Source organism: Mustela nivalis (genome assembly GCF_964662115.1).
Source record: "Mustela nivalis genome assembly, chromosome: 14".
NCBI lineage: Eukaryota > Metazoa > Chordata > Mammalia > Carnivora > Mustelidae > Mustela > Mustela nivalis.
In genome coordinates this window covers 75552829-75578521 of record NC_139033.1, presented here as the reverse complement: position 1 = coordinate 75578521, position 25693 = coordinate 75552829, and the positions used below count along the sequence as shown (strand labels likewise).

Here is a 25693-nt window from a genome sequence, read left to right as displayed (position 1 = left end):
AATAGGACTTGTTTGCTGGAGTCACAGGCTTCATGACACAAAGGCTAGAAGAGGTGGGAGCCATCAGGATCTCCACACCAAGTAGTTACTGTATTTGGATGAGAGAGGCTGCCACATCACCTTGGATTTTCACGATGCGTGTACCGCGGGGCTTGGAAATCAGTTACACATGAAGACAGCCCGTCATTTGCTGTGTATTTCAAGCCTGCTGGGATGCCTGTTGCTTCGAAGGCCTCTAAGGAAGTCCAGGGTGCTGAGTCCCCTCTCTGCTTCCTGACCTTTCCTTGAGCAGAGCCAAGGTCTGGCTCTACGGGCCTCCTCTTCCATACGGGGTATGATTTTCTTCTTTCACAAAATGTGTGAGGTGAGAAATATAATACTCATACAAGGGAGGTCACAAGATTTTCTTGTGGCTTCTTTTCAGTTCAGGGGGTAGGTACTGGGTCCGTCTTTTTCTACTTCTATTGCATCTCGACTAAAGAGCCATAACGGTTCGGAAAGGCAGCTCTGGAGACAGGTGGCCTGGCTCCCCTCTGGTTCTGTTGCTTACTCACCCTGCTACCTTAAACAGCTTACTTTCCTCTGTGTCAGCTTCCTGAACTGTAAAAATACGGTCACGGTCCCTATGTCATAGAGCTGTTACAGGTATAACTGGACCAATGCTCATCAGTAACTCAGAGTGGTGCCCAGTACGAGGCAAAGGCTTGACATTTATTGACTAATAATCGTTACCATTGCTGTTACCATTATTATTACCTAAGTAGCAAGTAATACAAATGGACTGATTATTTAGAAGAATCGACTCATGTTCACTCGTGGATGTGTTCATAACAATTTATATATTTGAAGGTAAATTATTTTTATCCTTTTTGGGGTCACTATCACCTCTTTTGGTTAATAAACTTGCTTCTAGGGAAGAGAGACTCTGTACGAGTTGATGTATGATGCCACACTTCATAGACACAAAAGTATAGAGCCTCAAATAAGACAGTTGAGCATGGATAGGACGCTGTCTTCATCGTGGGGACTCCAGTCACTAAAAGGAGTTCAGGGAAAGGAGTTTTGCCAGAAGAAGAGAGTAGGAAGCAAGAATAGGCCTTGACCCTTCCCTCAGTAAGGACAGGAAGCAAAAGTGTGGGGTTGGCCGAGCCCCTTTTAAAAGCTTGGGGATGGGCCATGAGGTAGGAAGAGCACTGGGGGGCTCACACACGGTATGACCAAAGGTTTACTCATTTACTCAGTGACCTGAAAACAGTTATGTAGTCCAGGTAAGTAATGGCAGATAATTAAGCCATAGTTCCTGCCCTCAGAGAGTCTCCAGTCAACTCAGAGCCATTTAGAAAAGCTGCTTAGAAACAGTCAAACCAGAGAATAATTCAGGATCCACTAATTGAAGCTTCATTCAACCAAGAGGAACCCTAGATGTAAATTTTAAGCAGCATATACTGAATTTGTTTTATTTTTTTAAATAAAACTAAAATTACACAAATCCTGAGGCCTGCATGTGGGGAGCAATGTGGATCTGATTGGAAGCACTGTTAGCTTCTAGAATGCTGGACACATTCCCATTCTGTTTGTAGATGTTCTCTGCCACAGTCACCATTACTAGTAAAGAAAATAAAACATCTGACGTTCGTGTAAGCCACTGGCCTGGCACCACCTGCGTCTCACTCTGTGGTGTCTAAAGACAGTGCAGGGGGATATACTGTTTTCTTCCCTCACAATAAAATTGCTCAGTTGTGTCACCAGTGACCCAGGTCCATGTGTTCCTGCTGGTTCCAGGTTGATGGCCATCCTGCCTTGCCCCAGGGGTACTCTGGGAACATTTCAGGAGCTACTTTTCAGAGGCACTGGATGGTTTCCTCACTGCCACCACAGTCAGTAAAAATGTCGGGATACTTCTGGCTGCACATTTTGAATATAGCCCTTCCAGTGTCAGGGAAACATGCATCGACAGCATCCACATTCTCTCACTGTGAGCTGCGCAAAGAAAGCATCCTGGACAGCCCAGGCCTGCAAGCCCCATGTACAACACTCTTAGCTGCGCTGGGCTGGTGCTCTGAGGCTGAGCATTGAGTAGAATGATGAGGGATCTCTCTGCCAAATAAATAAATAAAATCTCACCAAAAAAAAGGGCCCTTGGGTGGCTCAGTCATTAAGCGTCTGCCTTCAGCTCAGGTCAAGGTCCCAGGGTCCTGGGATCGAGCCCCGGCGTCAGGCTTCCCGCTGGGCCAGAAGCCTGCTTCTCCCTCTCCCACTCCCTCTCTCGCTGTCTCTTTCTGTCAAATAAATAAAATCTTTATTATTATGGAGGGCAGGTATTGCATGGAGCACTGGGTGTGGTGCATAAACAATGAATTCTGGAACACTGAAAAGAAATTAAAAAAATGAAAATTAAAAAAAAATTTTTTTAATTAAAAATATTTTTAAAAATGGTGAGGGCAGTGCTGAGTTCAGGAGCTGCCTCGACATCCTTCTGTCTAACAGTAGTAAAACACTGTTTATTGTGGGAGAACCCATAAAACCCTTATTAAGAGGACTTGAGCCCACAAGTCCTTTTTTTTTTTTATGCTATATGTTACATTTATTGAATTGAAATAACCATAAAGTCAAATATAAAGTCATATTTTCTTATTTAGTGAAAAATTCTATAAGGATAAAACATGATAGATGTTTCATTTATATAAAACACATTTTCTAACTTAACTGTTTTAACGTGCACTGTTCAGCAGTATCACGTGTGCACTCCTATCATTGGGGAACCAACAGCCCATCTGCCTCCAGAACTTTTTCATCTTCCCAAACTGAAACTCTGCACCCATGAAACAATGACTCCTTATCCTTCCTCCCCTCAGCCCCCGGCAACCAACCACACTTTCTGTCTCTATGCGTCTGATCATTCTGGATGCCTCACAGAGATGGAGTCTTCCAGCACTTCTCCTTCTGTGACTGGCCTATTTCATTTAGCAAAATGGCCTCAAGGGTCATCCATGTTGTAGCCCGTGTCAGACTCTCATCACTTTTTAAGGCTGAATAACATGCCGCTGCAGGGATGTATCTCTTTTGTTTATATGTTAATCATTGGTGGACACTTGGGTTGTTTCCACCTATTTGGTTATTGTGCATGATGCTACTGTGAATACAGGTGTACATCCGTTTGAGTCTGCTTCTGGGTATATACCCAGGAAGATATTTTTATAAGTGAAAACAGTAGGGTTGCATTTCTGGGTCCCACTTTAGTACATTTTCCATTTCGCACACCTCAAAAAGAGACTGCATGTTGCTAGAGAAATAAATTTAGCAGACTGTGTTTGCCAAATCGCAGAATTAACTCAGGAAGAGACTTCCTTCCCTGTGGGCTCAAGTCCTCTTAATAAACAACATTTTAGAATTCAAAAATCTAGTTTGTTTTTCTATATTCTAGTTAGTTTCTCTCTTAATCTGTGGATCATCATTATGGCTATTTCATTTACCTTAGCTTAACTTGATTTGTTACTTGCTCAGCTCTCCAGTTTAATTGTACTTCTTCACATATTATCACTAAAATTAGCAGTGTAACTTCTGAAACAGAAATGATTGTCAAGTGCCCTCAATTTAAACTGAAAATGCTAAAGCTAATGCTCTGGTCAGGATAGTTATTAAAAGATATTTTGAGAATTCAAAATTTTATAAGTCATAGAACACATGATATTAAAATAATTGTTGGTAACGTCCTTTAACTCTCTGTGTTAGCAAAAGGACCTTCCTTAATATCAATAAAGAGTGTCACACTAGCACATAATCAGATCTGTAATTTTGACCTTTGAAAATGAACTTGTTAATGATATTCGTGAATCAACCACATTCTTCCTATAGCTGGTTTCTCCCTTCACATAATGATTCATCATTTCAGTTAGCAACTTATAACCTTAGTTACATTTTGTTGTCCCTGTTGTTTTTTTGTATCAGTGTCGATTAACAAAATAAAAAAGGCACATAGAATAAGAACCATTTATTTATGTTGTATTCCTTTGTTAAAACATTATCAGGGCCTCTATGCTTGGCAGGTTTCCCTCGGGACTAATCACCAACAATCTGGTATCAGCTGTGGACAGCAGAGGGACACTTCAGGCAGACCATGGAGTGACAGAGCCTGGACATCACCACTGCAATACTGACAAGTATGTTCCTACTTGAGGGGACACTCAATAAGATAGACTTGCTGAAGGTCCAGGTGTTTTTTTGTTTTGTTTTGTTTTGTTTTTTAAATCAGTTTTAGAATTTAGGGAGAAGTTCAGAGACAAGAGTTAGAAGCTGTTCGGAGATCCAAACTGAGGGTCATTTCCGTTCAGACACCAGCAATTAGGACATAGAAAATTAAATTGTTCTTGAAGTGAAGCCAGTGGAGCTCAGGCACCTGAGCAATTTCCTGCCGAGGAGTGAAAGTGGGTTGGCCCGGCTCTTGGGAGCGAGCTGTGGCATGACTGCAATGTGGCTTGTAGGCTTCTGTGGGCTTCTGTGAAGGTGCTAGATGCTGGCTGGGTGGGGGTGGCTGGGCTGGGGAAAGGGGCAGGTCTGTGAGATGTGTCACTAAGGCTCTGGAACTCACTGCAGACAAAAGCAATAGAACCTTTTCATAACTGGAGCCTGACGTCAAGACCAAGCGGGGTCACCATGCTCTGCACCAGACAAGGGGGCAGGTCCAAAGCTACAGGGCATCAGAACTTGTTTAAATTTGGATTCTCTTTCTTAAATAGGGGTTATAAAGGTGTGTGTGTGTGTGTGTGTGTGTGTGTGTGTATGTGTGTGTGTGTGTGTGTGTGTTGGGGCAGGGGGAAAGGAGAAACAGGGGAGATACACTATCTTTTTATTCTCTGATTATATCAGATTGGTAAGTATTACTCCTTCTCAGACTCAGCATAAGGAAATCAATAGCCATGTATGGTGTTAGAGCACCACAGAGCCTGTTCTCACACAAGCTCCCTGTTTCCTGGCTGTGTTGTCCGTGCTGGACTAAGCAGCAGGAGAACCCAAGCATTCAAGGCACATTCTATCAGGAAGTCACCTTAGGAAGGAAGGCCTTGTTGGTATGGGCCGTCTTCCTTCCCAAGAACCCATCCACAAAGATAAGCATTGCTGGGAGCAGCCTTGTACTCTCTCTTCCAATGCGGAAATTGAAAAGAACAGAAAGATGATTTAGGTGAAGTCTTATCAGTGAAAACACTCTAAAAGCTGTTACTTCCTGAGGCTCATCTAGAGTCCAGAGATCTCAAACCTGGACTGGAGAGACAGACAGTGGTCAACAGTATTTCTAAGGGCAGAAAGCAGGGACAGACTCCAGTTGTAAACCAGAGACAAACTTAATCCACACCACCTGGCAACATCACCAACAAGCTCCAGGGAAGCTTTAGTTATTATGTTTCCAAACAGGAACCACCTACTCACAAAAATACTTTGAGGACTGGATTCACTATTTGAGAGCATCATAGGGACTAATGAGAATGTGGGCAGGGAGGAAGCATGGGCAAGCAGTCTATTGTCCTTTTCTGGGATAAGACAATACCTGTAGCCAGAAACAGGTGATAAAGAATTTTAAAATGTGGTCCTGTCAATATCTTCTGCTTGGTTAATCTTAAAATACAATTAGGAATCATGAATTAGTGAGTGGATGGATATCCATTTTATTTGGTCTAAATTTAAATTTAGAAATTGATCAGTTGTCAGTAATAAAAATGAGAAGATTTAATGAAAGAAATTAAGATTTCTTGCTTCCTTGGGGATGGAAAGGGCAGAAAGATCTGTGTCACTGTACGATACCTGATCCAAGCTGACAACAGGTGCCTTCTTGAGACACACACACACTTCACCAAGGGCCTCCCCTTTACTCACCTGGCTCATCTTGTGACCTTTAAACTGTACCTACTGTGACCTTTAACAGCAGAACTCTGAGTCAACCCTGGCTTGACAATTTATACAAGAAACATCTCAGGTATCCTATCTATAAAACTACACAAACCCACAGATGCAACTTCAATTAAGCCATTTTCAGCAAAGACACCCTCGTGAATTTCCAAGTGTCCCCTAAGGGGGCAATACTGCTCCCAGATGACAGCCACTGAGTTAGGAATGTCAGTACTTCATTTTCAAAATCTTAATCTATTTCTGAGATTTCCCTCCCTTTCCGTTTAGTAAAGGTTAAGGCCATACCTATGAACCAGGCACTCATAACGGACCTATTCTCTTTGAGGGGTGGTCAATTTCTTCAGTGACTGAGTGTTGACTCCAAACCCACCACCCAGGTTTTTAAGTGAGTCAGGGAAAAAAGAAAAAACCATTTTGAGATGGTCTTTCTTATACCCTTCTATACCCTTAGTACATATTTATACAAATCTGTTCAGTAAAGGGCTCTTTCCTGATTTTGTCTCTGTTAATATTTTCCTTCTGACATAAGGACAGCAAACCAAAGTTTGTCATACACTCCTATCAAACACACACCCAAAGGCACAATTCCATACAAGGATGCAGTGGGAGAGCTGTTAGCAGCCAAAGGACTGGAAATGAGAAAACCCGTATGAATTTCAAAGAGCCTTGGCAGAGATACCCAAGAAAGGATTCTAAACATTTCCATTGTAAACCCACTGAAAGGAAGACTAACAAACGGATATTTTAATTTATTTAGGACCCATGCTCGTAGTATCAAAGAAATTCATCATGAAGCTGTTTATTCATTTTTTGAATAATAATTTTTGCCTAAATTGGTCTTGGTTCTGAAAACTATCTAAAGGAGCACTCGCCTTATTAAAAAAGTGTTTCAGAGGTGATTTAAAAATAAATAACAATTAAAGTAAATGATAGTTATGAACTATTTTATTTCAATGAGGCTGTATCTGAATTTAAATATATCCCTAATCACTTAAACTATTTTAACATATCAAATTAACAATGTAAGTAATTGTTATTCAAACTATTCAAAATAGGGGAAACTGTCCACCAGAATGTCCACACTACGGAAAACTTAAAAAATATCTTATGCTATTATAAAATTGACATCTCTCAAATAAATAAGAAACCAAGGCAATTCAAAGTCCAGTGTTGACCTGAAGGGCTTGCATTAAAGAAGAATTTTTGTCTGTAATTGTGAAATACACCAGACCCTTACTACCACAGAGCACCTTGCAGGGCAGGAGAGTGGGGTGTCAGAAACCATTAGAAACACACACACACACACACACACACACCCCACAGTCCTTATTATGTTATACTCTAATGGAAAAGACAGATGGGGCCCGGGTAGCTCAACAACCTGCTTGCAAGGAGAGAGTATGTGAGTTCTGTAATGTAAGGAAAGCACCAAATCCCAGCACCCAACGGGATGGATTTCTGGCATTCGGGCAGGTGCCTGGGGACCAGAATTAACTTTCAGGAAGTGCGTGCACCCGAGCGAGCATCCGGGCCATTCTTAGATATCACAACCGGGGCTACATCTGCTGCCAATTTTCTGTTTTGTGCTGTGTTCACAAACAAATAGAAATATGTTGAACTTAATAAGTAAGTCAAGTTTTGCTTGTTGTAGTACAACCCATAAAAAGAGCTTCATTTCAATTCTCCCACAGCCGTGCTGATGGGGAAACAGTACAAATGAGATGACAGCAACAAAAACCGACCTCCAGAGGGCCTGGGGATGCCCTGGGGCACTTTAAAAGACACACTGTGAGGGCACTGGGCAGTCCCACACCTTCTCTTGTTCACCTTGATACACTGTTTCATGCAGTGTTGTATCTGTAATGCTGAGGTCAGCCAGAGAGAGAGAGAGAGAAGTATTCTTCTCCTCATTACCTCAGTAATGTTTATTAAGGCTCTTTAAAAATTAACTTTATAGAGGTGCCCGGGTGGCTCAGTGGGTTAAAGCTTCTGCCTTCAGCTCAGGTCATGATCCCAGGGTCCTGGGATCGAGCCCCGCATCAGGCTCTCTGCTCCGTGGGGAGCCTGCTTCCTTCTCTCTCTCTGCCTGCCTCTCTGCCTACTTGTGATTTCTGTCAAATAAATAAAGAAAATATTTGAAAAATTAACTTTATATAATTTTCTACAAATGAACCTAAGTCAAAAATTCCAGATATAACTCCCTTCCTTATTAAAAAGAATTTCTTATCAACAAATTTAGATTTGTGTTAGAAGAACAGGGATTAGGAATCTTGACCAAAGAAGTCAGGTTTAGACAATAGTGTGCTTGGAAAATATATATTTGTATGTATGTATGTATATTTCTCCTATACTCTATGTATTTTCCATTATTGTCTCACTCATCGATACAAAACAAAGCAGGAAAGACTTGAAGAAGTGATCCCATTAAGTCTGAACTCCTAAACAAGATGACGGGTTTAAAGTCATCCTCAGTTTTCACACTCTGGGAACTTCCCACCCTACAAACCAGAAAGTGAAGTCATGTCAGTAGAAACAGCGACAAACACCCACTACAGAACCTGGACAGCCTGGGTGGGACTGAACTGAGGAGTGTCCACGCACATCATCTGGGGACATCCTCTGTGGAGAAAAGTCAGTACTAGTGGTAAAGGTGCAACCCTTCTTAACCTCCTTCTAGGTACCATCAGACTTGAGCTTCAGAGGTAAGAGAGACCAGAAGAACAAGTTTTTAAGAAACTATGCTAGTGGGGGCGCCTGGGTGGCTCAGTGGGTTAAAGCCTCTGCCTTCGGCTCAGGTCATGGTCCCGGGGTCCTGGAATGGAGCCCCGCATTGGGCTCTCTGCTCTGCGGGGAGCCTGCTTTCTCCTCTCTCTTTCTGTCTGCCTCTCTGCCTACTTGTGATCTCTGCCTGTCAAATAAATAAATAAAATCTTAAAAAAAAAAAAAAAAAGAAGCTATGCTAGTGGGTTCAGACCAAAATGAGCTGTGTGGGAAAGTTACAGGCATCAAAATTACCAACCAGCAGAACAAGTGTCCCTTGCAATGGGTGGTAAGCACCCTGCTCAATGTGTGCAGATTCCGGCTGGTGCCTGGTGACAAGGCAAGAGGGTCCATACTCCAGATGGCCCTGGATGCTGACTGTGACCTCTGGGAATTGAGGGAGTTGGCTGAGCAGGCTCTAAGGCAGGGAGTCCAAACAGACCCATGACACTATTCAGCAGGCACAGGAGAGTGATGCTGACCTTTGGGTCTGACCCCAGAGGCAGACCACTCGGCCCCTTATTGGGTCTGGGTCTCCCAGATTCAGAAACACAAAGTCTTTGTGTTGAATGCCAAGACTATGACCACTCAGAAGAATTGGGGCTTAGGCAGGAATCCCAAGAACAGCAGTACTGAGGCCCCAGGACTTCGGCTTAGTTCTCTGTAAGCCATATTCCAGCCCTCCTCTTGACTGTGCAGGGGCCTGAGCAGAAAACACACTCCTGGTTGAGTCTGGCCCAAGAGTGGTTTCCCCCGTGCCATCAGCTACAGCATCTGCACGAAGGCCTGGCTTCCAGCTACAGGGACAGTGAGCTTTATCCTGGTAGCTGTGTTCCTTGCTACCTTCATGATTAAAGACCCATGTTCTCTTTGGGCAAAGGAGAGGTGGACTCCCTCTAAAGGAGAAACAAGGCCTTGTCCTTGCTTGTCTCTTGAGTATGGAAACAAGAGCTCTGAAGCATTCATGCACTGGCACTGAACCTAGAATCAGCCACCGCTCATATTCTAACGTCGCAGATTATGTATATTACTAATACAGTTAATAGTTATTGGGGCTAGCACTCTGATGTTAAGAACTCGTTTTCTTCTTCTAACATTCTTATGAGTAACTACTATTCTTATGGCCTTGGTATATATACCCTGGGAGACCGAGGGACACAAAGCCAAGCAGCTTGCCCATGATCACGCACCTTGTAAGCCACGGAGCATGCACTCGGGCAGCTGTCCCTTGGGACTGCTGGTACCTGCATGCCACTTCCAGACTCTAGGGTTTGTCTCCGAGGAGGAAAGTCTTGCGTAAAACCCTCCCTTGGTTCACAGCTCACCATCAAACGCAACAAAGTTCTCTCAGTCACCCAACCAGACAAGGATGCAGCATCCTTCCTATAGTGAATTATCCGAAGGAAACTTAATGGCTGAAAAAAATGACATGAAATACACATCCTTGAAAGGATTTACAAAACACTTCTGTAAAGATGGAAGTGGAGAAAGCTTTAGTTTAGCTCTCTTCCTGTGATGGCTCAAAAGGGAGATTAAACCATGGTGGCAGAGTTTCAGGCATTTGCAGACTCACAGCAATGGTAAACCACCACAAGCTGATGACGGTGCCGGTCCCAGCAATTGCACGAAGAAGGCACCTCAGTTTTAACAGAGCCGGAGACATCTCTGAGTTGAGTGCTGTGGCCGCAGGCAGTGGAGCAGCGTGGGTAACAATCGCACACACCCACTTTCACTAAGTCCCCCCCGTACTACCTCTGTCATCTTGAACAACTTCCCAAACTTCTGGGCCCCTGTGCTATTATTTGTCAAGCACCAGCTGTGTGTACCTGTTATCTGCCTTAATCTTCGTGGTGCCCTACGAAAGACCCAATAGCATCACTGCCACACTTCCCGCTGCGGACGGAGTTCAGACAGGGTAGGTAACTTCTCCCCACTCATTCTGCTACCAGCTGGGAGCAGGGATCCAGACCCGGTCTGTACGACTGTCCTTTACCATTTTCTGATACTTTCCTCTTATAAAATAGAAATAAAATAAAAAACTTGATGCCTATATTCCCCACCTTTCTGTTTAAAATAAAATCTTCTGTATAAGCAGCTCCCAAAGAACCCTTAATAGAACATAAGAGTCAAACCATTAGATTGAGTCCAGAAGTAGCTCCTAAGATCAGAGCTCTTAGGATAATCACATGAAGTCTGGGTTAGAGGAGGCCTCCGCTTGTTTAACTTACCTCTGGACCACAAACCCATCCAGTTTCCATCTAGAAAACTGAAGGATATTAGCTGATTGATAGGTTAGGGTGACATATCCATACTTCTTTATGTACCCAGCTATCCCGTTCCTTGCATGCCAAAGCACGTTTCAGAACGGAAAAATCTCAGCATCTGCTTCTTTATCTGGCTGCACATACTCTAAATAATAATCATAAAGCAATGTCTATGTAAGACTCTCTCAGTGTGGTTCCAGAAAATGTGCTTTTGAAACAAAACTCTCAATAGAGCTTCCAGACTCAAGACATTTTCCACATACAGCTTGCACTGAGCTATAGTGGAAAAAATTTCCTATCGCATATGTCAACAGGTATAGCAGAAGAACTATAGATAATGTCAAGTTGCCTCCAGCCACATACTATAGGCATCTCTTTGAAAATTGGGCTTTCATCAAATTTTCTCTCTTATCTTTTTGTTTCATGATATCTTCAGAAATACTTCCTACTTTTATTGAGATTTTTCTCTCGGTACCAGTATTGTTTAAATATAATAGAATAGGTTCTAAATATTTAATGACAGGTGCTAGATTTGCAAAATGTTCACTTGTTAAAATATGTTCTGGAAAGAAGGTAGAGGTATTGTGCTTCAGGATTAAAATAGTCACGTTTACCTAAAACAGGTGTTCATGTAGTTGAAAAGCTAACATTTGCTATTTTGGCCAAGAATGCATATCTCTTTAATTATTTTCATTGAGCTACAACTTCCCTAATTTCTATTTACCACAGTAGCTGAAACAGGAATATTACTCTAATTAATACAAATGTCCTCAAATTTCTAAAAGATCTATAGCAATTTTAGAAACAATAGTAAATATAATTAATCAGGGTAAAATTGATGGTGCTTGTATACTAAATCCTGTCAAACATGTTATTGAGATAAATTATTCCCTATGAAAAATGTTGAAAATGCAGGTATTTTCATTTTCACAAATATATTTAATTATACATGGATGAAAAATGATAAACACTAAGTATCTCTTGCTCAAACTTATTTTATATTTATTTTGAGAATACAAATGACCCTTGAACAGCATGGGTTTGAATTGTGTGGGTTCACTTACACACTATTTTTTCCCACGATACAGTAGAGTAGCATAAATGTATTTTTCTTATGATTTTCTTAATAGCACTCTCTTCTATAGCCTACTCTATTATAAGAATATAGTATATAAAACATACAACATAAAAAATATGTGTCAATTGACTATGTTATCAATTGACAGTAGGCTATCAGAAGTTGAGTTTGGGAGAGCCCTCATACTTGGATGTGTGAGGGGGGTCCGTGCCATTCACCCCCACATTGTGCAAGAGTTAATTGTATATCATCCTATGACTCTATGAAACTTTAATTTCATATCCATCTTATACCCTTTCTTAACATTTGTTGCATCAAAACACTGCACCCTCAAAAGAACACATATTTTTGGGAAAGAGAAAATAATAAGAAGTTGCTTTCCTTAGCAGGTAAAGTAAAAATAAATGTAAAGGTTTTTTTAACAGTTTTTAAGGAAAAGATGGTTTCATATTATATTAGTCCAAACAAGGCTCAAATGGTTTAATATTCATCAACAAAATAACAACCAGTCATTCATCTGTGATAGGTTTATAAAACATAGCCAAATAAAACTGATGGTTATCTCCGTTTTTAGTCATTATTGCCTCAATGTCAAAGAATTCCATGAGTTAGCCTGAGCTGAACAGCTTTTACCTATTCTCCCAGAGGCCTACCTTCAGCAACTACTTTTTATAGAAGGCCAGTCCTTCAGAAAGCAACGTGATCTTAGCTAAGCTAATAATTAGCAATGCCTCCCAATTAAATTGGCTGTTCCCCCCACTCCCCCCACCCCCCGTCGTCCCGAATCTCAGGAGCTCAGGCCCACCTGGCCGGGATGCTGACACACAGGAACAGTAACTAGTGACTTTCCCTGGGCAGGACAGACTTCCCATCGTATTTCCAGAAATATTGATGGGCACATTCCACCACACTGTCTCCTGGGCCCAGTCTGTCTTTATGACCAACGACACACAGCCGCGTTGGCTGATGCCAAGCGCCGAGGGCAGAAGCACTGGGAGCTAACCAGCTAGTGCAGGAACGGCACCGGAGTCCAGGTAGCATCAGGCTTTAACCAGCGAAAATGACTAATGACATCGTGAACCCCACACCTGGGGCAGTTCCTCGCCTTCCCTCTCCCTCCTTCCCTGTTTTCCTTTTCCTCCCAGCTCCCTCCTTTTCGCTGAGGGCCTCCTGTCTCATGGTGGGAAACAGGGCTAAAAGTGGGTCACCAAGTCACACTTTCCGACTTGAGCCGACCAAACCGAGACAGCCTTTGAAAGAGCTACAGGCTTTGTTTAAATAACGGAATACAGCAATGAGCCGCCCACTGTACTTCGAGAATAGCACACATACGGTGTCATCAGAGGCTGTGGCATAGAGAAAACCTGGTATTTTGGAAGTGGGAGGGACAGAGATCATCCAGTATAATTTTCTCAATTTACAAATGAGGACACTAAGGCCCAGAGAAGTTCAGAACCACCAACGTAGTTAAAATACAGGTCTAGGAATGCCAAATCTAAAGTCAGTGTTCTCCTGGGGGTGGTGGGAGCTGAGCAAAGTGGGGGTGGGGGGGGTCAGAAGATCATGAGGGGTGTAACTAAATTCATTATGGTGATTCAATACAAATATTGAATCACGATGTTGTATGCCTGAAATTAATGTAGTTATACAGCAATTAGGCCTCATTAAAAAAACCAATTCAGTGTTCTTCTAACCAAACCGTGTGGCTTATTACATATCAGTGTAATATGATTAATATCATGAATAGGTTTTAATGATTTAAAAATATAGCTTTTAAAATTGGGACTAAAATTTTAGAGAAAACCCCAAACAACTAGAATTTTCTTAAGAATTCCTATTCAATATGAAAATTTGTACCACATGACTATTCAGGTCTAAATTTTAGAAGTTTTGTATTTATAGTCATGATATATTGGCAAATTTTCTTTCCAGAGAGCACGGTCTGTATTTCAGAAAAAGCACAAACAAAAGTGGTACGTGCTGTGAAAACAACCCTTTTCAGATTAGAACTTAGCAAATAATCATGTAAATTTGATATGAGTTATTGGTATTTAGTCTAATGGTGTATCAAGACCATATGTTACTGTAGGCAAGCTCTTCAAATGCATAATTTATAACATAACCTCCATGACTACCTCAGAGACCTAGGTAGAATAATGAATTAATCCAGCAGAAATAGATCCTTGGAGGATGAAATGACATTTAGCTAAGGTCACAAGGGCAACTGGATTAGTAGTCTCAGGCTATTCCTCATAGAGAGTTTGCCAGAAGACACAAGAATCCAACCTATTCCCTCAACTAAAAATAAATCTCTTCAAAATGTTTAGTTTGTATTTCCAGGCATGGAAAGGCCTAGTGTTGCTTCAGATTTATACTGAATAGTATTAAAAAAAGAATGGGATCAACCACTGGCAGCAAAGATAAGCTATCTGCATAAACACTGGGGTGGGGAGCAAGGCAGGGCATTCAGGAAAAAAATGCCTAAGAGGTGATGGAGAAGTAAGAAGAAACAACCACCAAAAAAAAAGAGAGAGAGAGACTTGGAGGAGGCAAGAACTAAAGAGACAAATAGCTAGAGAAGAATAAAAGAAGGATAAAGAAAAGAAAGTTGCAGAAAAGTAAAATGAAAAGAAAAAAGAATAAAAATGAAATGACTTCTAGTACACGACTAATAGGTCATGGGATCAAATGCACAGGGTGGTGACCACAGTTAACAGCCCTGGGTTGCACATATAACAGTTGCTAAGAGAATAGATTTTTTTTTTTTAAGATTTTATTTATTTGACAGAGAGATAGATCAGGGTTAGGGAGGGGGAGAGGGAGAGGGAAAAGCAGACTCCCCACTGAGCAGGAAGCCCGACATGGGACTCGATCCCAGCACCCCGGGATCATGATCTGAGCTGAAGGCAGACACTTGACTGACTGAGCCACCTAGGAGCCCCACTGAAAGAGTGGATCTTAAAAGATCTCATCAGAAGAAAAAAAAATGTAAAGAAAAATAAGGAGAGAAATTAAATGATCGGTGGAAAAAAGAAAGGAACTGAAGTGGTAGAGCAGGTGGGAAGAAAGCGCTTAAACGATGGGGGCCCACTACTACCATGTGCGGCTGGGACAGAGCAAGGGCTAAACATCAGATTAAGGACAAAGCAAGAATAGATACATACATATGTGTATACATGTGGATATGAACTCACCCCCTAGACACTGCGTTACCCGAGCTTTTCTCTTCATCCTTGACTTCCTTCTCATTCTACAGGGACTGAGTGACCTCATCCAAACCCAGGGTGTCAGCTTGGCAAAGGCTGATGACCAGACTGTGGGAAGTGTTATTCTAAGTCCATTGCAGCACATCTACTCCCTGGTGGAAGTTTCCACTGAACTTCACGGGAACGGTGAACTAAAAAAGTACACCACCTACCTCTCCAATCTTCAGTCCCCACATATGTTCTACTTTCCATATTCCACATTTTCTGATTGGTAATATCACCTCTAAATTGTCCCAGCCAGGAACTAGGTTCTTTTTATGTTGTTGCTTCTCCCTCCAAATGGCCACTAAAGCTTACTTCCTAATATTTCTAAAGCTGTCGCGCTTCATGCAACTGCTCCTCTTGACTTGAGTTCTTTTCCCTCCTCACTGTGTTCAATCCTAACATAAGAGCAATCTTTCTAAGATTAGAATGACATCCCATTACTACCTGCTTTTTAAAGGCCACCAGTGGATCTCAGGACCAAGTCCAGCCTCCTTAGATGACAGACAAGACCAGACCTTCAAGACTTTGCTTTGTTGACCTCTCCATGCTCACCTCTTACCAGCCATGACCTTACTCCTATCCTAAAATTGTTTTTAAACTACAGAGAAAAGGATTAAAGTCTGAGTATTACTAATGTTTGGGAAAAATTAAGCTATTAAGATATCATTATCTATATTTTTATGTTGATAATTTTTATATAAGTTGAACACTTATATAGTAATTTCTCACTCATTTCTACAACACGAAAGCACTGTATATTTTTCAAGGGTGGGAGGTGAAGATTGCTTATTACAGCCATATTGGGTTTTCTCCTCTCCCAGACCACCCTTCAACTAAACAGAGCAATCCGACAACATCCAATGTGCTTTATTCTTGTCCTGAGTCATACCATGGGCTGTGCTCCTGTTAGGCTGTTTTTCGAGAGTCTCCTTCTCCTGGTGTCGTGCAGATTAAACCCCTAGCATGGTGCCTACCTGCCCATAACACGGGCTCAATAAACTCGGTCATCACCGTGATCTTCATCATAATGAGAAGGAAAACTCTGGTTTCTCTTGTCCTTGAGAACAGCAAATGTGTTAATACATCTGTAATCAGCACTAAAAATTTCATGATTAGTAAATGTCTTTAAAGAGTCTGCAGAACTTTATGCACCAATGTGTGGGAAGACACATCGCCTTATATTAACTTGGCATGATATGCTTGGCATTGTCATACAACACCACAATCATTACTCTGAATTTTGTCCCATAACTTTGAAGCTTAGATGAGAAATAGGAACAATTAGGGTCACAGGTGTGTCTTCAAAACCAATTCAATAACTGAATATTTTCACATGCATGAAGCAACTTGGCAAACAATGGGACAGAACTGCATTTCTGGCAATAGCTAGGAGCTCACCTTTTTTTCATCACCAACACAACTCCGAGGAATATAATAACAAATAGCAAGATGCCAGCAATGACTCCAGCAATTTTGACAGTATGGTCTGTTTCCTTCTCGGGTTCTGGGACTGGCTTCGGGGTGACGGCTCCTAAAGGTGGAAGGAAATGAAAAAGGACAGACGATGGGTAAGAGAATAAAGATGTTACATTTTTAAACATTTTGCTGCATTTAACAGAGTAAGAAGACTTATCAGAGCCAGCAGACAGACAAGCTTTTGATTTTTTTTCCACAGCTTTCATATGCACTGAAAGGAAGGTAATTGTTCATATTGTTCTTCAATATTTTACAAAACCATAACATAAGTTGGGTAGCACACCCACGCCTGACCCTTTTCTAAGAGACTCTTCTCAAACAGTTTTTTTTTTATTTTATTATCTTTATTGGCTCCTTGCTCTTTCTGCCGTTTAAAAACTTGCTAACAACACAATAGCTATCCTAAGCCTTTATCCAAATTTGATTTGCTGAAACATTTTCCTCAATTATTTTTCATAAGTGAAGCAGGAATTCCATAACATATTAGCCCAAACACCTGGAAAAGTGAGATAAGCTCATTTACCATGCATTTTACCAGCAATTGTTTTTTAACACAATAGAGATTTTCCCCCTGCCTTTGGAAATCTGAATCTAGGTCACATCTGGTAGGCAAAAGACTCCTTCTAAGCAATTTATTCACAAAGTGGGAGGCAGCTGATGATCACACTACTGGCACCCATATTTAATATCTGTTTAAATGAGATAACCAGAGCCTTCCAGTGGCTACTGTCTTGTGTGCCTGCTTTCCCATTTCCAAAACACCGTTTGTCCTGTTTATGGTATAATGTGATGGAATGTCAAATCTATGTCTGATGAAATATCCATTTCCTTTGCTAAATGAGTTCAGGACAAAAAAAAAAATATTAGGAATGTAACGTTCAATTCACTAAGCAGAATCCATTATTTTTTAAGGGCTTCTGCCCTTTTTAACCAGAACGTGATGATGCTGAGCACCCGAGGCATTGTGCCACCACCCTCCCTAGGGTGCCGGGACAGACCATTCTAAAGTAGGAATTTTATGTCCAAATTTGCCTTAGAATTTTCTTGGTAAAAAAATTAATTAAAATTGAATATTGAGACCGACCCTTTCTACTCTCTCGTTGGGTTTTCCATTCGTGCGTCACCTGATTCTTAAAAAAGTTAGCCATCCTTATATCTGGTGCATTCTAGACTGAGACTGTCCTCAGATGAATCATCACAGGGAAACTGTGTCAAGCTCTCACTTTCCATCTGTTTCCATCGGAAACATATAAACTACATTTCTTTCAAAAGCTATTCATGTTAAGATTTTATATGAAAGGCTGCCTCTTGAACCCATCTGTGGCCATTTTCCTGATAAAGCTGGTTAAGACTGGGGAGACACACAAGGCAAAAGGTGCCCATATATACTATGGAGTATTACGGCTCCATCAGAAAGGACGAATACCCAACTTTTGCATGAACATAGATGGGACTGGAAGAGATTATGCTGAATGAAATAAGTCAAGCAGAGAGAGTCAATTATCATATGGTTTCACTTACTTGTGGAGCACAAGGAATAACATGGAGAACATGGGGTGATGGAGAGGAGAAGTGAGTTGGGGGAAATTGGAGGGGGAGACGAACCACGAGAGACTGTGGACTCTGAGAGACAAACTGAGGGTTTTGGAGGGGAGAGGGAAGGGAGTTGGGTGAGCCCAGTGGTGGGTATTAAGGAGGGCATGTATTGCATGCAGCACTGGGTGTGGTGCACAAACAATGAATCTTGGAACACTGAAAGAAAAAATTAAATTAAATTAAGAATAAAAAAGAAAATGTGAAAAATAAAAAAACAAAAGACAAAATAAAAGATAACGTTGTGAGGTACTGGGGGGGTTAGGATTTCCATGCATCTTTTTGGGGGGATACAATTCAACCCCTAGCTATATATATACATTATGTAATCCACATGTATTAGTATTTATATTTAATGCAAACCTCATATATACATGTATTATATAATACACACACAATCCCCTTTATGTACACACATGTATATCTATACATGAAATAAATTTCATGGTGTAAAAGGAAAAAAAAAAGGTGACTTTCCATCCACATGTGCATTCCAATCAAAGAGACAATTATAATGAGTGTCATCATGATGTAAAAATCACACCTTACTGAATACAAATCCTTTTGTGTAAACTGTTTTAGGTAGTTTTTATTTCTGATGACTTTAGGGGAAAGTCCTGCTACTTTATTTAAATGAATATCCCTCACACTAATTATCCAGATAAACATTGACACTGTTAATGTTTATTATTTTTTAGTGTAATTACATCTTATGTATACCCCTCTAATATGCCACTGGAACTGAGTGTTCAGTGTTAAGATTTTATATGATGGATTTGTAGGATACTGATACATTAAATAAATTGCTAAGAAAGATTTAAAGATAAAATGTGTGCTACAAAAAGATGAAAATTAAAAAAGCATTTAAAATAAAAATTTAAAATGCACAAAAGTGAAAAAGGGGGCTATGTTTTCCAATTTTGATTTCTTTTCTAACTTTAAAGATTTTATTTATTTATTTGACAGAGAAACAGCGAGAGAGGAACACAAGCAGGGGTAGTTGGAGAGGGGGAAGCAGGCTTCCCGCAGAGCAGGGAGCCCCATGCAGGGCTCCATCTCAGGACCCTGGGACCATGACCTGGGCAAAGGCAGCTGCTTAACTGAACCACCCAGGCGTCCCTCTTTTGTAACTTAAAAAAATAAAATAAAATGAAATTGGCTTTATTCTTCCAAATGTTGGCATACTGGGGGCAGTCCCAATGATCTCACCAGTTGGTAGATTTCAAATGGCCCAAATATATTTTGTAAATAACCAATTCACTGAATTTCTTTGTAACTAAATTATGTCATTAATACAACACTTGGGAAAGAAATACAGAAAGACTTCTCTTAGCCTACGAGACTGAAATACATTCACACACACACACACACACACACACACACACACACACACACACAGAGTACGTCATAAACCCTCAGTAAGGGAAGTTTGTCTTGTTAACGGTCACGTTTGCTTCTGTTAAAAAACAACTGGTTATGTTTCACTTTAGCCCACATTTTGCCTGTATCCTATGAGAACTGGAGGAATACTCTACCCATCTTTGAGACAGGAAAAGAGACCCCCTTCGAGCCTTTCATTCCCTTGGGAAGCAGGAAAGTCCATTGTTATTCAGCTAGCATAAGCTCAGTATTATCATTCTTTAGCACTTACTTTTAACTCATTTCACATTGCAGGTCAAGAAAATGAAATGTTCTATCTCTGCAGGACACAGCTGCAATGTGATTATGGTGGCAATCATGCAGAATGGGAGAGCAGCTCAGAAAAGGAGAGGAGGGTTGGCCGGGGCTGGTGGTGAGTGACCCTCCTTTTGCCTGCTGCAGGGCACCGCCACCAGATCATGGTGACAGCCCCAGGACGAGGGGGTTGATTGGAATGTCCGGGTTTAGGGCTGATCCGGGAAGCAACAACAGCAAATACAGGCTGGGATGGAATAAGTAAATCACCTCACTGAGATAATCTCACGGAGGCGTGTGTCACTAATTCCAAGTTCACTCCCGGTACCCACCATTCCTGCCGTTGTCTGCCTGACCTGCCCCTCCAGCCTTTCCGGAAATTGACATCTTTATGACCCCCTTCCACCGGATGCTCTTTTCTCCACTTTTGTTTTTTTTTTTTGAAACATGCAGTTGCGAGCTGTCTGTCAGCCTGGGACAGATAATAATTTGTGACAGAATGTGGCTATAGGGGCACCTGGGTGGCTCAGTGGGTTAAAGCCTCTGCCTTCGGCTCAGGTCATGATCCCAGGGTCCTGGGATCGAGCCCCGCATCGGGCTATCTGCTCAGTGGGGAGCCTGCTTCCTCCTCTCTCTCTCTGCCTGCCTCTCTGCCTACTTGTGATCTGTCAAATAAATAAATAAAATCTTTAAAAAAAAAAAAGAATGTGGCTATAACTGATAGCTTGTCCCCCCCCACCTGCCAGCATATCTATGAATTTAATTGTATAATTTACAAACTGCTTGGCTAAAGAGTTGTTTTCATATTTTCCCCTCTGTCTTGTTATTTTCTTGCCAGGTTTCTAATGGTATGAACTTTTATTCCCTTTTTTTTTTTTTTTTTTAGTATAATTTCCAATTCTTTGTGGAAAGGCATTTTTCCCCCTCTTCTGCTGCACATTCTGTTTAGAGTTTACTGTACATGTAGCTCCTTTTAAAGGGAATATATTCAAATGCATGCATTTAATAGGGGGTATTATCTAGGCTTGAACATATTTGTTAAAATAATGAGTAAGCTAAACATTTCATAGATGGAGGGAGACATTCTGCTGAAACTGTAGAGCATAATCTTCACAGATGCCCCCTCTACTAAGTGATGGCTTTGGGTGATTGTTTTGTTCAACGACCAAGAAAATTAAAAAGAGCGGTATTCCAGTGAACTTGCTTTAAGTAAGGTCACAGATACAACATCCCACATGAAAACCCTCAAAAGAAAGGGAATGATTTTATCCAATGCTGTATTCAGTGGGTTTCCAGCTTAGCAGGAAATAGTGAGTCTTGGCCTAGTGTCTGATGTTAAACTAAATAACAGCACACGCCAGGCCGAGAAAATGATGTGCTCAGCCACTGATTTGAGGTTTGGGCCCAATTTTGACTACTGAACTGGCTGCAGAAATTTTTCCAGAAGACCCAAGGACGCAAGCTCAGAAGGTCATGAAAGTCATCACGGCTGCCTGGGGCTACTGACCGTGGTGGCAGTGGCCCCAACACCACAACGGCATCACCTTGAGAAAACAGGAAGCCTTCCTGACAGGAAAAGTGAACATTAGGCATAGCCCAGGGACAGCCTGGCTGCCCAGACCATCTGCATAATGGTGACCAGTAGTAGGCTGTCCCTAAATGTTGGAGAAAATGAGCAATACTCTTGATTTATTCTACAAGATTTTATTGAGTACCCCAATGGTGCCATGCACTATTTCAGGAATACAACAGTGAACAAATGGGTCTAACAAAACCTCTGTCCTCATGGAAGTTCTATTCTGGTGGGGAAGGCCAGAGCCAGACGGATAGGGATGCGCTGAGTGGTATAGGGGAAGGTTGAGGGGGAGAGGGAGAGCTAGATACCTGGGCTTGTTGGGCAAGGCATAATGCAATGAATCCTGATGTGATTGCAATGAATCCGGATTGTGAAGGGGAGATGTGTAGGTTGGGGTAGGGTCTGTGGGTTTATGCAGGAGCACAGAGCTCTAGGGCCCCCTCCTCACTCCTCATAACTAGGATGAAGAAGAGGGAGAGGAGGAGAAAAAGGCAGAGGATGACACTACTCAGAGTTATATCCCAGAGGTGGGGAGGGGTGTGAAAAGTGGTCAGGAATTGATGGTGGAAGCATTTCCAGAAGGGACACTTGCTTGGGCAATCCTAATCATGGGCTAATGCTAATATTAGTTTTCATAAGTCTTCAGTCACAACCCCTTACCGAGTACCTTTTATGCTCAAAGTGCTGTAACTGTATCTGTAGGGGAATTTGAGATGAGTAAGACTGGAGCCTCAGCCTTCAGGGCCTGACACCAGAAGCCACATGAAGTGCAGGGGTGAGTCCTAGAACCCACTGTGGGGACAGTGAACAGGGAGGTTTGGAAAGGCTCCTCTCCAAAGGGTGGAATATGAATGGGCTTGAAGGAAGGGGAAGATTCCAATAGAAGGATGCCTCATAAGCGAAGACAGAGAGGCAGAGAGCACAAAGACATCTCTGTGATTAGATTCTTGTGTAGCTGGGCTGAAGTCCAGGTGAAGGTTCGGGAGTAGAGGATGAGCGGTATGGGAAACTGAGGCTTTATGGTTCGCTTCCTGGCTTTGCTTACCAGCTAAGACAGCCTGTACTGAATATAAGAAGGGAGGAACAGTAGGAAATAATGGAGCTGTGCCTTGAGAGGAGTACGTGGGTAGTATTACACAAGCTCATGGAGTGGAGAGGGGGTGGTGAGGCCAGGCATTTGGGGACCATTGGGAAGGCGACTACCTCACCTGGGCTGGGAGCTCAATGTCTGATCTAAAGGGGTGAGTGGAACTGAAAGGCAAGGACAAGGGGCTTACAGAAGGCACCTCACCAGCTGCACAGAGGTGTGCTTGGGTCTCAGATGCCCAGCGCTGGCTGGATGCTGCTGCCACTGATGGACATACAAGGTTGGTCTCCTGCCGGGGAAAATGTGTGTTTGGGTTTGACCTTTGAAGTGAATCCAACCAACAAAATGCTTCATTCCCACTACATGCAAAAGGTTCCAGTGGCAAACCAAACACCGAAATACCACTCTCAGTATTTGGGGGTCAAGGAGAGAAAAACGCTGGGGACAGCAACCAGGGGAACCACGGACAAGAGAAACTGAGGAGGCCGAGACACCTTACAAGATGAGACCTGAGGAAAATTAAAAGCAGAAAGTAAAATGGCGGCTGTGGATGTTTGTAAGATGACAGTTTCCTCAAGCTCATTCCCCAGCACTCCGATTCTGAAAGGTATTTTCAAGCGTCAACTGAGGAAGCCTCAGCCACTTTGCGCTAGTCTTTTTATGGCCATTTGGACACAAAACCTATTTTAATTAATTTTCATAGGTTCTTTTGTTTTGTTTTACCTTTTGCAGAGGTATATTTCTTTTCTTTTTCTTAAAAATAGCAACACCCTGGTTTTAAATAGGACCATGAGACAGCTCATTCATGTCTTGTACAGAAAATTAGAATTCCTTGCAGTCTGTTTTTAGTTTTCTCAGCTGTCCCTTTAACGTTATACATAATCGCAAAACATCTACAAGATTTTTCATTTAAATTACATACCATTGTTTTTCTTCCTGGGAATGCAAAGTCAATCAACTACTCTGGAATCATCTACACTCACACTTTATGTATTATTTGTAACCTGATTATGCTTTTGAATTTATAACTCTTCCTTTGTCCCTAATTTCCACTGTAGGGCATGCAGAACGCGTACGGCTTACAAGTAATAATCAGAAATATAATTTCTCATATAAAACTGAGATACTGGATTGTTTGATATATACTGTCTCTAAAAAATTAATCTACTTTTTTATTTTTGTTCTAATTTCATGACAGTTACTGCTTTCATTTATTGATGTGGCCAACATCCTGTGGGGAAGATGATCTATCAAAGCCTTATCACTTACTATCTGAGCACTAAAAGTTTCAAGAGAATTATTAGTGCTGTTACTATTCTGATGAAATAGCTTTATTTTTTCCATTTGCATTTCTCAAATCATGGTCAAGTCATAAAATGAGGAAACAACTTGTCAATAAGAAGGTATCAGCTGTGTTCACTTTTCATACAAATGAATAATCCATGAAGGGAATGCCAGTGGATGTTTTTGGAGGATACTCCTGTTAAGAGTGAGTTTTGTCTGAAACTAAAGTTTAGGGGCATTAAAATAAAAATCTGCTGTCCCTCTAATTTGTTTTCAGACTTTGTGTCATGGGTCACGGTCTAGCTAGCTTATGTTTAGCTCTTAGAAATAATTCCTCTGGGAGAAAGAATCACTACAGCTTCTTGCACAAAGAAGTAGTTCTTTGGGTATATGTTTGTCAAAGCCCCCTGTAGCTTTTGTGGCTGCCTAAAATTGTCCATTCCCTATTTTATCTTGAAGTGAGTATACCTAATAATAGAGTCTACATGCTTACTAAAAGAATCAGTATTTTTGGGTGCTTGGGTGGCTCAGTGGGTTAAGCCTCTGCCTTTGGCTCAGATCATGATCTCAGGGTCCTGGGACCGAGGCTCGCATTGGGCTCTCTGCTAAGCGGGGAGCCTGCTTTCTCCTCTATGCCTGCCTCTGCCTCTCTGCATACTTGTGATCTCTCTCTCTCTGTTTCAAATAAATAAAAATAAAATCTTTAAAAAAAAATCAGTATTTTTGAGATTCAAACAATGTACAGAGTCTAGCAAACTGAAGGCAGAAATATGATATGTTGTTCACATGGCTAAAAGGTAATCCTCAGAAATGTAATGAGGTTTCCTGGGATCAAGGAGGGGGTGGGGTCATGTAATCCCCCCATACTCACTCAGTAAACATACAGCTTTTCCTTAAACAATGGGGTTCTTTAATAAACAAGACTTATATTCATTTTGTCATTCTATTCAATATTTTCTAAACGGAGGTTCTCCATTCATAGAGAGTTTAAGAACATTTGGAGAGAATTTATGAAACATAAAGATGACTAGGTTTTCCAGGGACTCAAGATCAAAGGTCTAAGTAACACCCTAGGTGATTCCCTACACAGCATGAAGAAAAACTCCCACTTGAGAACCTCATTGGTCCTAAATATCTGTGAAGGAAGGTTTTCACAGACAATGGCAGAATAAGAAAAATATTTAATTGGACTGTTAATTTTAAAACACCTTCTGATATATTGGTATCTTTATCAGTTAGCAAATTTCTTTCAGTGTACTGTCTTAAACGATTCTTTTACAAAATTAAGAGGCAAAACCTCATGGAATCAAGCCCTAGTTTTATGAGTCTCCAGTTAGTAGAGATTGGAAGAGATCCCTAATTGCAAAGGAATTTAAGGAATGCCACCTGAGTGCCCAGTTGCTACTACTATATTCCATAGGAAGGAAGAAGGCTGACCTTTTGGAAGTCCTACTTTATGTGCTAGTTATCTTATATAACTTTATTTACTATTTCACCACGAGGGGTAATCAACACCATTTTACAAATGAAGAAACTAAGGCAGCAGAAACAATCAGGATAAGCAGCTTGTCCTGACAGTGAGAAGCAAAGGGAAGGAGCTACACGCTGGGTCCAGGCATGTCTGTGAAGCTCACTCCCGTTTCACTGCGTTGGAACTTTCCTGACTGACACAGCAAACTTGGGTGACTACTGCTAACTCTCTGAATGACAAGACTCAAGTTAAAAATCATCTTGGTCAGGTATAAAGAG

The 25693-nt window shown here is 41.4% G+C and overlaps 1 protein-coding gene across 8 annotated transcripts in view; it reads right to left on the bottom strand.

Annotated features, from left to right (window-relative positions):
• Window positions 1–25693, bottom strand: part of PTPRM (protein tyrosine phosphatase receptor type M) — a 749942-nt gene that overhangs the window by 180784 nt on the left and 543465 nt on the right. For all 8 annotated transcript variants that reach the window (XM_082697317.1, XM_082697320.1, XM_082697313.1 and 5 more), the window contains one exon: window positions 16653–16785. In XM_082697317.1, coding sequence (XP_082553443.1) covers window positions 16653–16785 — 133 coding nt within the window. The remainder of the gene's footprint in view (window positions 1–16652; window positions 16786–25693) is intronic.